The sequence below is a fragment of the Penicillium concentricum genome (genome assembly GCF_028827145.1).
Source record: "Penicillium concentricum strain IBT 3081 chromosome Unknown utg000002l_segment0_segment0, whole genome shotgun sequence".
NCBI classification, from domain to species: Eukaryota; Fungi; Ascomycota; class Eurotiomycetes; order Eurotiales; family Aspergillaceae; genus Penicillium; species Penicillium concentricum.
In genome coordinates, this window is record NW_026622755.1 from 9,711,720 (window position 1) to 9,725,332 (window position 13,613).

Below are 13,613 nucleotides of genomic sequence, written 5' to 3' on the forward strand. Positions count from 1 at the left end.
ATAACAAGACTCTACCCCCTGAGTCCAATCATGTAGATATCTCATTGATGGCTAATCACTTTCTTTGGCTCATACAGGTCATCGATGCTCTTAAGCTCTTCGGGACTAAGCTCGAAAGAGATAGCGCGGACTGCTTCATCAACTCTCTCCTTCTTACTCATCCCCAGAATTGGAGCAGTAATAAAGGGCTTGGATAGGGACCAGGCAATTGCCACAGTCGCCATCGATACACCATGCTGCCTGGCAATCTTTTCAACCTGTTCGTTCACATTTTTGTCTGCCTCTGTGATAGGCTGACCAAGGAAACCCTGCCCCTGTCCCTCTCCACGTGTAGTGGCAGAGAAACTAGACCAGGGGCGAGCCAGGAATCCCATCGCAATGGGGCTCCAGGGGATGCCACCCATTCCAAATTTAGCACACGCGGGGTACATCTCCCTTTCTTCCTCGCGGTAGATAGCATTATGGAGGTTCTGCATTGAGATGAACTCTGTCCAGCCATGGATGCGGGCGGTATACTGGTACTCAAGAAGTTGATGAGCCCACATAGACGACGCGCCAATATACCGCACCTTGCCCGACTTGACGACATCGTGAAGTGCTTCCATGGTTTCCTTGATGGGAGATCTGGGATCGAAGCGATGGATCTGCAGCAAGTCGACGTAGGGTAGGTCTAGCCTTTTCAGGCTGGCATCAATGCTGTCAAAAATATGCTTTCGGCTCAACCCGTACTCATTGACGTAGCCAGAATTGTCTTTTTCGTCATCGGTCATCGCCATTGGTTGCTCGAGACCGCGACCGACAGGTGCCCACAGTTTGGTTGCGATAACTACGTTCTCGCGGCGCCAGTTGTATTTCTTGATTGCCTTGCCTAGGATCTCCTCTGAGAGCCCATTGGAATAGGCATTTGCTGTGTCGAAGAAGTTGAGACCGGATTCGTAACAGTAGTTGAGTACGGGTAGTGCTTCATCTTCTGGGATTGACCACTTGAAACGGCCCTCGGGATTCCCAAAACTCATGCATCCCACGCCAATTGGGGCGATTCGAAGGCCGCTGCTTCCGAGTTGGACGTATTTCATGTTGGCTTGTTCAAGTAGGATGGATTGAATAGAAAGATTGTTGGGGTTTGATATCCAAATTGGTGGGATCTAGCACGGTTTTATACCTTATGAACGGAGTTAGGAGATAATCAAAGTTTCCAAACGGAGCCTCTGGAAAGACTTGTAATGAAATTGTGGTATACTTCCAAAATTTATGCGACATGATGACAGATCGCACCTCATTGGCCACAGCTTTATAGTAGTGGGGCCCGGATTTTGCGACACCATTTCTTCACCTCGCAGCCGCCACGCTGACCCCGGAGAAAAACACTAAACACGGTGGCGTGAGACTGGAGTGCTGTGAGTTGCTCGGAAACGACGGGAGCAAATGGTAGACTGAACATGGACGGCGGGTGCCCGTTGATAAATTCACTGCATCAGGCGGGGCCACCGGATCGTGAAGATCCTACTAGCGCACATGGTCAACTTCAACGAGTACAATGGGGAGTGTCGGACGGCGTTGGTTCGTGCTGTCGTGGGTGGATACGACGAGGTAGTGGACCTCCTGCTGTTGCACGGGGCGTGGATCAGGATCGTGGACAATGAGCATAGGTCGGCACTCCACTGGACCATCCCCAATCGTCGGGAGAGGTTATTGGAGCGGCTGTTACAGCACTGTGCGAGTGGTAGTACCGTAATTGACGGGACGAGGAAAGACTGGGCTTGAGGTGGAGCTAGGGTATCTGCCTCTGGCTGCATCAAGGGCATACGCCCCAGAAGCCATGCCACGAGGTCCCTCTGCCATCTTTTCACAATATTCCTAATGACGAGGGCGAAGACTTGATGTAATTTCAGCATTCACTCACGATGCTGGTGGTCGACCAGAATTGGTCGCGGACAGCAGCTGGTGCTAGAGTTGCTAGGCCACAGCTTTGCAGGGCCAAAGGCGCTGAAACGGGAGTGAAGATAGTTTTCATCGTGTTCAGTCTCAACGTATCTTTCAGGCTTTTAGGATGGATGTATTAAATATCATTGTCATGAAGATCTGTATCCAACCTGCGCAAATCACAGTTGATTATATATAGTTAGCTCATGTCAGGTCAATCACCAATAAATATTGAGAGATGAGATTAATCCGCTTCCTATGGCCACTAGAGAACACAACTTAAGACTGTGCATTCCATTTGCATGTTTGCAAGACGTCGTAGATGCATCGGCTCCACGAGGAACGTGTGCTCCGTAACTACCCAGATGATATGGACCCTTCCGATCGCCGACAGGAAATGACAGGTCACATCTATATGTGGAGCCATGCATATAATGATCATCCTCAGGTTTCCACATCTTTCCATATTATGTATAATGTAGCTCTACAATTGGTGGAACATGTACGAAGTACAAAACCAAACTATTTTTCGAGGAGTTCTCCCGATTGCTTTTCTTCAGATCGAGGGTTGCTGGCGTTCGTGTACTTTAGCATGTTTCGCTAGTTCCCCCTTTTCCTTTCCTTTCCTTTCTTTTCCCTAGAAATCGAGGTTTTTCTGTACCCAACAAATTTGACCCACTCGTGAGCCAATGGAGCAAGCCCCCCAATTGCCGCGAAGGGCTCAGCTGTGGGATGATCTGGCTGAGACCAATTTTTGATTATTGCTCCAAATCTGACTGTCAAATATTCTCCACGATGACGAACCTGCAGGACTCGTCACATTTTAGTTTATTTCTTACCAGCCTCTCAGTCAATCATTTTCTCTCCTTTTTTAACTAATTCCACTTGGGTATCTCAAGAAATTCATTCCTAACCCGACCCTTTACCTACCTGAAACTACAATGGCTTCCGATACATACTCGTTGAGCGAAGTTATAAGGGTGGCCGAAATCCATCCTTTCTATGATGCCGATCGGAAGTACCCTCCTGATTCAGAAGCAATCCAGAAGGCCCTTCAATATTCACCGACAGAGCCAAAGCAGACAAACCTTGATTTGCAACCTTTGCTCAGAAAGGATGACATGTAAGGCTATAACCTCATGCATTTTTCTTTTTCAAGTTCAATTTCAATTGACCAACTTCAATAGTTACCGTGTCATCAAACAACTCACGAATGACACAGATCCGAGAAATGAATATCGGCGCAGCGCGTATATCAGTACCACAGGGGGAGGCTCTGGTGGACTACCACTCATGTTTGCGACAGATACGAGGGAAAACCGCAAGCACAGAGCAGTGTTTGGGGAATTTCTGAAGATCTGCAAAGTCATTGAGCCACACGACTGGGTTCTCACAACCCACACTTCAGGGTTCCTTTACAGGTATGTAGATTCATGCGCTGGCTAGAGATATTCAAGTGTAACATTCTATGAGATAGGTCCCTCGATCTTGTCAGTGAGATCTTGGAAAACGCAGGAGCATCTGTCCTCTGTGCTGGGAGTCGCATGGATGCCGCAGAAGTTGTCCACACTTTGATCAACTACCGTGTGAATGTTTTGACAGGGGACAGTAGTCAAATAATTCATATTGTTCACCACATTTCGACCCTGCCGGCTGAACAGAGAAGTGAAATCAGGATCAACAAAGTGATTTATACCTCCGATTTGATGACTTATACTCAGAGAGGTTATGTCTCGAAAATACTGGGCGGAGTGAAGATACTGTCAATTCTGGGAAGTGCTGAGGCAGGTCCATACGCAATCAGCAACCCTGACCTCACCGGACGCTGCACTTTATCAGCAAGAGACTTTGTCTTTGATACTCGCGCCATGCTCATTGAGATTCTTCACTCCTCCACTATCAATGAGGACTCTTCCGTCGGGAAGTGCGGCGGGAGGCCGGTTCCTGAAGGGGAACAGGGAATCATTGTCCAGACGTCACTGCAGCGCCTGCGCAATCCTCTTGTGCGCTATATAACAGGGGACATCGGGTCAATTCATACAATGCCCGAGATTGCCGCTGGAATTATTCCGGAATCGGAACTGAAACACTTTCGAGTCCTCCGCCTTGGGGGTCGGGATCGTCGGTTCAGCTTCAAATGGTTCGGCGAGTATTTCAATTTCGACGAGATCGAGAACCTCATGCAGACCGAGGGTTCAGGGATCCTACAATGGCAAGTGATCTTGGACTCTTTTGATTCGTCTCCGCAGTCTACTTTGGAGGTTCGCATGCTACGTGCGGCTGCAGGCGATGGAGTTCTGGATAAAGAAACCTTCGTGAACTTGGTCGACAATTTCTTTTTCGTTTTCCCTGAAAATCGACACCTCTTCAGAGTCAATTTCCTTGATGACCTTGAGGGATTTGAGAAAAGCAGCACAGGAAACAAGATCATGAAGCTTGTAAATAGATTTGATTAAACTTGCCAGTTGACACTTTACTTTGCGAAAATGATATAGAAATCTCCCATCGCTAAATGCGACTTATTGCAATGATTGTCAATGATTGTAATAAACAGTCAAATTATTAGTTTCTGTGTCCAGCGGTGAATAGATCGGGGTTTGATGCATCTGCCAATTATACCTAATCGTGATAAACCTGTCGAGGATACCTCTTTCAAACTGATGTAATACTCTGGGTACCCAAAAAGGTCGTAAAAAGGGCTGTCAGCCATGCGGTGTAGCATACATAAGGATTGTATAGCCGAAGGACAAGGCCTGAGATCGGCCATGACTTTTTCCAGGGTTGGGAAAGCCTAGAGTGAGTATGTAGAGGCATTGTGGCGAAGTACTAGGTTTATATTAGCTATATAAGTATATGTTTTAATTTTAAGTAAAATCCGATCGGTGGAATTTAAGATATTATAGACAATGTGAAAGTTGATATTTTAATGTTGGACATATGTTTACGATTTTGCGGGAGTACCACCACTTTCTAGAGCACCTCTATAATTTTAAAAAATTATAAATAAACGAATTTTTCGTGTTTTTAAACATGATTTAGAGAAATAACTAGTAATCGATTCTAGATTATTTAAACTAATATAATATTATATTAGGGATAAGGCTTAGAAACGATGCTAAACATAGGGTAATTAAAATGACCTAAAAAGGGGGTTCAACTTGGCATATTTGTATTGTTTGGGGGGAAATGGGCCCCCATTAAAGCCCTATGGGCTTTGTGGGCCGGTGCGGAAGTCTACACACAACTACTAACTCGACAGTGGATCGGCAGCCACTTTATATATTCTTGACTGCCCATGTTCCTAAGACGCCCACTACAAATTGAGAGTCCTCTACTTCAGGCAGCAATGACTGTAGAACTGGGATTCCGATATCACCTCAATGTGCAGCGCTATGGGCAAATAAGACCCCACGTCACGTGAGACCTGTTGTGATTCTCCCAAATGGGACGCGCAACTCAATATCAACATCGCCAGTCAACGTCATCTCAGCAAATGAGGTAGATTGTCACACCCGACCGATCTTGATGACACACACTAGTGGATGAGCGGATAATCTCATATCCAAGATCTCTGTACCCAAAGAAGAACGTAAGACTTGATTTGCGTCAAATGTCCGCGATTGGAGTGGTGGAGCACCCTACGCGACGCCCATGCGATCGCTGCCGTCATCGCAAGTCGCGATGTATACGGGAGCCAGAGAAAGACAACTGCGCATTTTGTAACTTGAACGGTCTCGAATGCACATTCCTTCATGGTCCTCGACCGCGGAAAAGGACCAGGAAGTCGCCGAGCACAACAGAAAAGTACGTTTGGATATCCGGCGGGACCATTCTTAGCTAACCCTATCAAAGGATAAAAAGACGGAGACACAGCTCTCCAACCCCATCCACTAGTGGCTCTGTCGAAGAACAGACCATAGCTGATCCAATCAATTCACGACTGGATGGTACATTAGGTCTGGAGCTTCATCTGCATTCCGAGTATATTGGTCCTGCTGGCTATCATGAACCTGAACTTGTCGATTTGCGGCCATCAGCTATGTCACCCGCTAACCACGAGAGAAGTTATCCGCGACGTGTGAATCAATTCGCCGCATTCATCACCTACCCTGACAAGGACTCGGCTTCTGAGATGCAACGCATCAACGACCTAGATCGCATCGAGGAATCGATACGTCCGCTGGGGCCAACCTTGGTAAATCTTTATTTTCGCATCATGCACCGCACATTCCCGATTCTGGACAAGGGCGTGTTCCTGGAGAAATATGCCCGGTCCTACCGCGAGTTCTCACCACCGCTACTCGCTGCTATTTACCTTGTCGCGCTAGACTGGAAGCTCTTTGATCGAACTCTGGCCACTGCATCTCAGACACCAGACACCAAAGCTCTAGAGAATCTAGCAATGCGAGCCATGGACGACGATCTGAAGCGGCCTAAGCTTTCCACATTACAGGCTGGCCTGTTGCTATTGCAAAGAATGAGGTCTTCTCACAGCACACTTCCGGCTCAACTCCTATCACTCGGGCAAACTTTGGGAATTCATATCGACTGTGCGAGCTGGAAAATCCCCGAATGGGAGAAAGGTCTCCGACGACGCTTAGCTTGGGCCCTATACATGCAGGACAAGTGGGGTGTTCTTGTGCACGGGCGACCATCTCTCATTCGTGCTCAGATTGACGAAGATGATGGGACAAGCGACTGGGATGTTGGCCCGTGTACAGTCAACGACTTTCCAGAGGAAGCGACCAGCGAAGAAGAGAATGGAGACGGAGGTGTAGACGGACACGCGGGTCGGGCGGCATTCCTGCAATCTATTGAATTAACTAAGATCTTCAGCCGGATTGTGTCCACATTTTACTCCATCGGCGCAACTAAAAAAGGCGGACTACTTGAGCGGATTGGACCGTCAGGTGCGATGAGTTTGGCAAAACCCCTGGTGATGGAGTTGCGCGAATGGCATGCGGCATTGCCCGCCAGCCTCCAGCTGGAACCCACACCCTCATTACGGCTATCGACGAACGGGGCCTTGCATCTCTCACATATGGCAACAGAGCTAACCATACACCGCGCATTACTCCGTGTTCTGACCCCCGATAGCGCGCCATCGCTTCGTTCGGCAATTCGAACTGCTGCCCGCGCGCGACTAACTTCGGCCATGAAATTGATGGAATCTTTCCAGCCCGAACATATTCAATCATTTTGGGGGTTCGCAGCTGCAGCCCAGGCAGCTTTAGTCGGTGCCTTTGCTGGTCTCTTATGGGCAACGAGTCCTCAAATGGATGAAGCAGCGGGGTACGTTGAACAACTCGAAAAGCTCCGCTGGGTTCTGCAAGTCCGGGCATCCGCTGCTCCATTTGCTCGCGAGGCACTTCGTATGCTTCACGAAGAAGTCGGTGATTTGGCTGCTGTCAAGGCAGCCACACTCCGAGACCCTTAGCGCTCGTGGACTCTTGTATTCCACTGGTCTATCAGAACGGTCGCCTACAATACGTTTCCCCTAGGGGGTTTCTTATCCACGATATAACGAATGACGAATTATCTCAAAACATTTCACGGCGTTGCTCCTTTTTGTATGTACATGCAACATCACCTATTGAATGATAGCAACAATATCACTGGGCCCAAGGATATCTCCCTCTGCGGCCAGCAGTTTCACACATTTCCCACTGACTGGTGCACAAATCTTGACCTCCATTTTGTTGGACTCGATCCAAATCTAAGTATTATCAGCTCGGCGCTTGACTATCAATGTCGAAGTCCGCTGTACTCACCAGAGGATCCCCTGCCCGAATCTGGTCTCCCTCTTCGACAGCGCAACTGAAACATCTGCCAGGCAAAAGTGCTTTCACCCGCTCTCCAGTCATTGAGTCGTCGCTTTCCTGTCTCCGACCTGGCCGCATCGTGATCGGATCGTATGGTTGGAGCAGATCATCGAAGAAGTCCGCTTCATGTACTGCCTTAGATCGCTGGTCCCGAACAGTAGTGATATCCTCCGCGTGCTCTCCCAGCCATTTCTCATATTCATTGAGGTCTAGCTCAGCGTTAGAGATTTTGATGAGATCACTGGAGGTTCCATCAGCTTCCGCTGCGGAAAGTGCTTCTTCAGTGACAGGGTAGAAACGAATCTGGTCCAAGAGTGAAAACGTCCACGGTGCCTTCTCGCCCAATCTGGGCTTGTGGAAATCATCCCAGATAGGTACTGTACGACCGACGAGCTGATACCCCCCAGGCGAGTCTGTTGCATAGATGCATAGGTATTGACCAGCAATACCCACAGCGCCACGAGGGGTGAAGGAACGGGATGGGTTGTACTTCGTTCCGAAGAGTCGGTGGCGGGGATCCAGTGGCACAGCACAGGGAGACCCTTGGTACACATCACCAAGTCCCAATACAAGGAACGCGCCTTCATAGATATTAGTTTCCACCGGATTGGGGCTGTCAAGTCCGTTCAGCCTCTGCAAGAACTCAATGTTGCTGGGTAGATACGGTGCCGAGGAACGAATAGTCGAAGTATAGCGGGCAATCGCTTTGCGGCTCCTCTCATCGTTGAAAACAAGAGGCATATGCACGACGCGCGAGGCTAGTCGGGAGGGAAGCTCCGTTCCAAGAGAAATCTCATGCGCGACCAGCGCATCAATTACTTGAGGCAGTGAGAAGTTCGCTTTCACGCGAATATGGAGGCTTCGGACCCCTGATGTGAGCTCCTCAACGCCTGGAATTGGAGAAGCTCGGTGCATCTCAATGAAGTTCATGATGTGAAATGTTTGCCGTAGCGTGAAGCCATTGTCATTACCGAAGTCGAGCAGCAAGGCTCGATCACCTGCCTGGCAGCATCGAATAAAGCGGCCAGCCTCGGAGATCTCCTTCACGATCGGACTGGAAACAGCAACAGGACTTGTCTGTCTCAAGTCTACATCAGTGAGTGGGCTGAGAGTAGCGATCGAATGCTCGAGAACCCTCGCAAGCGCCTGCGCATCACCAAGGGAAATAGGGTGGAACCGAAGGTGATCGCCTGGTCGCATCTGGCCAAACTTCCACATCTCAGCTTCAGCGACCGTGGCAAATGCAACGAACCCGCCCAGGCTTGGCCCATCTGCTGTCAAGACAACTGCCTCGTCGCCCGTGAAGCTCACATTTCCGATTGAATAAGGACTGTCGTGGATGTTAGAGGGATGCAGGCCAGCATCACCACCAGTTTGCCGTGCCCACTCTGGACGGGGCCCGGTGAGACGGACTCCGAGCCGATTGCTGTTGTAGTGAACAGTCCATTTACCATTGAACAGCTCTTGAAGCCCATCCTGTGTGAAATGAGTTGGACTACCGTGTGGCCCAGGGATTGCACCAACGACCCATTCTCGGTTCTCAACTGGCGGCAGGGACACGATTGGGGCTTTGGGCAATGGAAGTTCCCCTTCCATGACTTGTGCTAATGGGAGAAGATCACCAATGCGAAGGCTGCGTCCATTGTGTCCTCCGAGATGACCGATTGCAAATGTTGACCGGCTGTTTAGGACTTCAGGAACCTGAACACCGCCTCGAACAGCAAGATAAACTCGGGAACCACTGGTAGCTGTGCCGATGCGAAGCTTCTGTCCACCTTGAATCCTGATGGTCGTGCCAGGTTTCCTTTCTTCCCCGTCGACAGATACAGGCGCGTTAGCACCAACGACCGCAACGGTGGTTGGGGAGTGGAAGAGCAGAGTCGGGCCTTGAATTGAGCACTCGAGTCCCGCAGCACGGTCATCATTGCCGACTATTTTGTTGGCGAGACGAAACGAGTAGGAATCCATTGGGCCAGATGGTGGCACGCCGATATGCCAGAGACCTTGACGGCCAGGGAAGTCCTGTACAGCCGTATCGGACCCAGGATCAATGACTTCGACGACGTGAGGTTCGTATGGGAAAGTATTGAGTGATGCTGTCGTGAAGGCACCGGCATTAAATGACTCCCAAGCTACAATTTGCTGCAGATATCCCAGGTTGGTTTCCACGCCAGTAATTATTGTGTTTTCCAGAGCTTCTGAGAGCTTTCGAAGAGCTGCAGGACGGTCATCGCCGTGTGCGATGATCTTTGCAACCATTGGATCAAATGATGACGATAGCTCCTGGCCTGAACTGACCCAGGTGTCAACGCGGACACCGGATGGAAACTCGACATTTAGGAGCTTTCCAGGAGAAGGTCGAAATCCTTGAATGGGGCTTTCGGCATAAACACGAGCTTCGATCGCTGCACCGGAGACCGGAATCTCATTTATCTGTTGAGGAAAAAGAGTGGTGCAATCATTCATGGCAATGCGCATCATACATTCGACAAGATCAAGGCCTGTTACGGCCTCAGTCACTGGGTGCTCGACCTGGAGACGTGTGTTCATCTCCAGAAAGTAGAATTTCTTGCTATCGATGTCGAGGATGAATTCAACGGTTCCAACATTGCGGTATTGCAAGGAAGCAGCCAAAGCAGCAGCAGCACGGCGCATGTCAGCTCGGACTTTGACTGGGACAAACCCAGCAGGGGACTCTTCGATAACCTTCTGGTTCCGACGCTGCAGCGAACAGTCGCGCTCACCAGCACATATGACCCGACCAGCGCCATCACCGAGCACTTGGACCTCAATATGTCGTGCCCGATCGATGAAGTGCTCGATGAAAACCCCATCATCGCCAAAGTTTGCCTGTCCCAGTCGACGGACACCATCAAATGCCTCTCGAAGTGCATCAACATCGGCGCACCGCTGAAGGCCGATTCCGCCTCCACCAGCGGTGCTTTTTACCATCACTGGATAGCCGATCTTCTCTGCTTCTGCAAGTGCATCGTCAAGACTGCTGACTAAACCCTTGCTTCCGGGAACAACAGGAATGCCGGCGGTAATTGCGATATCACGAGCAAGGTGCTTCAAGCCCAAATCATGCATTTGCTCCGGAGTTGGACCAATCCATACCAGACCTGCAGCCTCGACGGTGGCGGCAAAGTCGGCATTCTCCGAAAGAAAGCCATATCCAGGAATGACGGCATCAGCATTAGCTTTGAAAGCCATAGCCAAGATCTGCTTGCTGTTCAGGTAGGTGTCGGATACTGTGTTACCGACCAGGGGAAGTGCAACATCTGCAGCGGTAACGTGTGGTGCGCGAGCATCGGCACTTGAATAGACAGCCACGGAAGCGATCTTCATCTCTCGTAGGGTCCGAATGATACGCAGCGCAATTTCACCACGATTGGCAACGAGAACCGTGCTGATACGCTTCTCGCCGATGCTGGTTACAGGCGTAGTAGATGCAGCGCTCGACGACTCGGCGGTGGAAGTGTCGAGTGACTGGCTGTAGCTTCGCCATCCGCCAAAACTGGTTACGTCTTTTGCATTCTCGAGGCCAACAGGCTCGCAGATGAACCCGTTAACCCACCGGCCATCTTGCAACTCAACTGATCCGATGCCTAAGGGCGCTGCAATAGTACCGAGGAAGCTTCCCATCTTATCGAGCGGCATGTTCCAAACCTCCACTTCGATGGATTTTCCACCATCAACGACCCTTTTTAGCGCAGGTTTTGATACTGGTCCTATTGTATGCAGTGCAAATAGCTGATAGCACGGGGCCGTTGTTGTAGCAGTGACCAAGGTTGCGCCTCGTGAGACCAAATCCTTGTTCAGAGGGAAGCCAGAAAGATGGGCACCAACTACCGCCAACTGCATCGAGTTGAAGGTGGCAGTAGGCTCAGAGCAACGTTCTTGATATTCCACACCCGTCGCTCCCAGCAAGCGCGGGGCATCAGACATCCAGCGCCGGGCAAGCTCCAGCAATCGCGGCTCTTCCCACACTCCACCTATCAGTGTGATACCGAAAGGAAGACCGTCTTCTCTCCAGCCAGCAGGAATTGCCAAAGCAGACCAATCCAAAAAATTCACGAAGTTGGTATATGTACCCAATTGGCTGTTTGCTGCGACCGGCTCATCCTTGAGATCTTGCATCGAAGGGAATGTGGGAGCAGTGGGCACCAGCAGCGCGTCGTATTGCCCGAAGATCTGCTCGATCTCACGGGACAGGTCTTGTCGGTGGTACTCGCACGCGAATAGTTCTGTAGCAGAGAACTTCTCGGCTTTCATGATGATACCACGAACAACCGGGTCCATGGCCTCGAGTGGTTCTGAGCGGATGAACTTCTCGATAGCAGCATATCGCTCAGCAACCCATGGGCCTTCATATAGGAGGCTGGCAAGAGAAAATAGGGGTGTAAAATCAACGGGCTTTAGCTTCCACCCCAGCCGTTGGGCTTTGGCCAATGCATCTTGGTATGCTGCAGCCTGCTCGGTCTGGCCGAACCACTCAGGATTGGAGCATATAGCCAGTTTCGGTTGGGAGGGCAAGGTCTCTCGAGGAGATTTGTCAGTCGCGCAGCCGGCACGGTCTCTCGAGTATGCATCTTGAACATCATATCCCTCGGCCAGTTCCAGGATCAGTTCGGCATCTTCCAGACTCAGAGCAAAGATAGAAACACAGTCAAGTGAGCGACATGCTGGTACCACGCCATGTGCACTCAAAGCCCCCCGCGTGGGTTTGAGCCCAACAAGATTATTGAATCCAGCAGGTACCCGACCTGACCCTGCTGTATCTGTGCCAAGAGAGAACGGAACCAGTCCCTGAGCGACGACCACACTGCTCCCAGAGCTGCTACCTCCGCTGACTCGATTTGAATCGAAGGAATTGGCAACGGCTCCATACGGTGAACGCGTACCGACAAGACCCGTGGCAAACTGGTCAAGGTTGGTCTTGCCAATGATAATGGCTCCCTGCGATTTCAGCCGTTGCACAACTGTTGAATCGGTGTTCACAGGCTGGGTGCCAAATGACGGGCATGCGGCCGTTGTGCAGAACCCAGCGGCGTCGATGTTATCCTTGGCGGCGAATGGCACGCCGAATAGTGGGAGATCTTTCCCCTGGGATCGAAGTGTTGTGATATTTTCCCATTGCGCAATGATTTGTTCGCGCGTTGCCAATGAGATCCATGCATTTGATGTGTTTGGTTGTGCTCGCTCGAGCAGCGAGAAAATGTGGGTTGGCTCAGACACAGTCTTTTGTAATTCACGCCATTGGGAAATTGTCAGAGGCTGTTCCTCGCCTCCGGTGGAGTGGCTTGAACGCATTGGTAGGTGCTATACAATCCTTGGCACGTCAGTCAAAGTAAAGATAATCAAGGTTTACGAGTATATATGTACACTGACCGATGATGGGATATAGAGTGAAGTGTGGTTCTATTGATGTCAATATCATAGATAAATAGGGCCTTATATGTCTACATATATACAAATTTTCCCTACATGTCTATTGGCCATGCAAATTTGTCTGATATCGATATCTACGCCGGTCATTGAAATTGCAAATGATGGATGGTCCTTAGGTGGGCCGCGTTATCTGCCAAGACTGCCCAGGTTGGCCGTCGCGCGCCGTCGGGCGCCGTCGCCGTGAACAATATCTCTTGTGGGTGCTAAGGGAGAGATATGTAAAGGGTAGAAGTCTCTGATATTCAATCTATAGAGAGCAGGGTATTTGTACCCTAACAAAATAACAAAAAAGCGCTCAGTCTGACAAACAATCAAAGGACAGTCTAAAGACGGTCCGGGGACGGTCTGATATCCAACAAAGCCAAGTCTCTCTCAGCCTTGCCAGCCCCGTTCATCTTCATCCTGCGGGCTTTCAAA

General features: G+C 50.0%; 5 protein-coding genes across 5 annotated transcripts; 2 read left to right on the forward strand and 3 right to left on the reverse strand.

Moving 5' to 3' along the window:
* Positions 1–41: 41 nt before the first annotated feature.
* On the reverse strand, positions 42–1,076 carry N7517_007420 (aldo/keto reductase; the record flags this gene model as incomplete). Its single annotated transcript, XM_056725150.1, has 1 exon — positions 42–1,076. One exon carries the CDS (start codon positions 1,074–1,076, stop codon positions 42–44), a length of 1,035 nt encoding a protein of 344 aa, XP_056581400.1.
* A 390-nt stretch (positions 1,077–1,466) lies between these two features.
* N7517_007421 (uncharacterized protein) lies at positions 1,467–2,014 on the reverse strand (the record flags this gene model as incomplete). Its single annotated transcript, XM_056725151.1, has 2 exons — positions 1,467–1,835; positions 1,904–2,014. The coding sequence occupies 2 exons, from the start codon at positions 2,012–2,014 to the stop codon at positions 1,467–1,469; spliced, it is 480 nt and encodes a 159-aa protein (XP_056581401.1).
* An 850-nt stretch (positions 2,015–2,864) lies between these two features.
* N7517_007422 (uncharacterized protein) lies at positions 2,865–4,379 on the forward strand (the record flags this gene model as incomplete). Its single annotated transcript, XM_056725152.1, has 3 exons — positions 2,865–3,046; positions 3,111–3,344; positions 3,401–4,379. 3 exons carry the CDS (start codon positions 2,865–2,867, stop codon positions 4,377–4,379), a joined length of 1,395 nt encoding a protein of 464 aa, XP_056581402.1.
* Positions 4,380–5,533: 1,154 nt separating this feature from the next.
* On the forward strand, positions 5,534–7,360 carry N7517_007423 (uncharacterized protein; the record flags this gene model as incomplete). Its single annotated transcript, XM_056725153.1, has 2 exons — positions 5,534–5,727; positions 5,776–7,360. 2 exons carry the CDS (start codon positions 5,534–5,536, stop codon positions 7,358–7,360), a joined length of 1,779 nt encoding a protein of 592 aa, XP_056581403.1.
* A 153-nt stretch (positions 7,361–7,513) lies between these two features.
* N7517_007424 (bifunctional urea carboxylase/allophanate hydrolase) lies at positions 7,514–13,058 on the reverse strand (the record flags this gene model as incomplete). The annotated part of the gene is made up of 2 exons (XM_056725154.1): positions 7,514–7,639; positions 7,695–13,058. 2 exons carry the CDS (start codon positions 13,056–13,058, stop codon positions 7,514–7,516), a joined length of 5,490 nt encoding a protein of 1,829 aa, XP_056581404.1.
* Between the last annotated feature and the right edge of the window lie 555 nt (positions 13,059–13,613).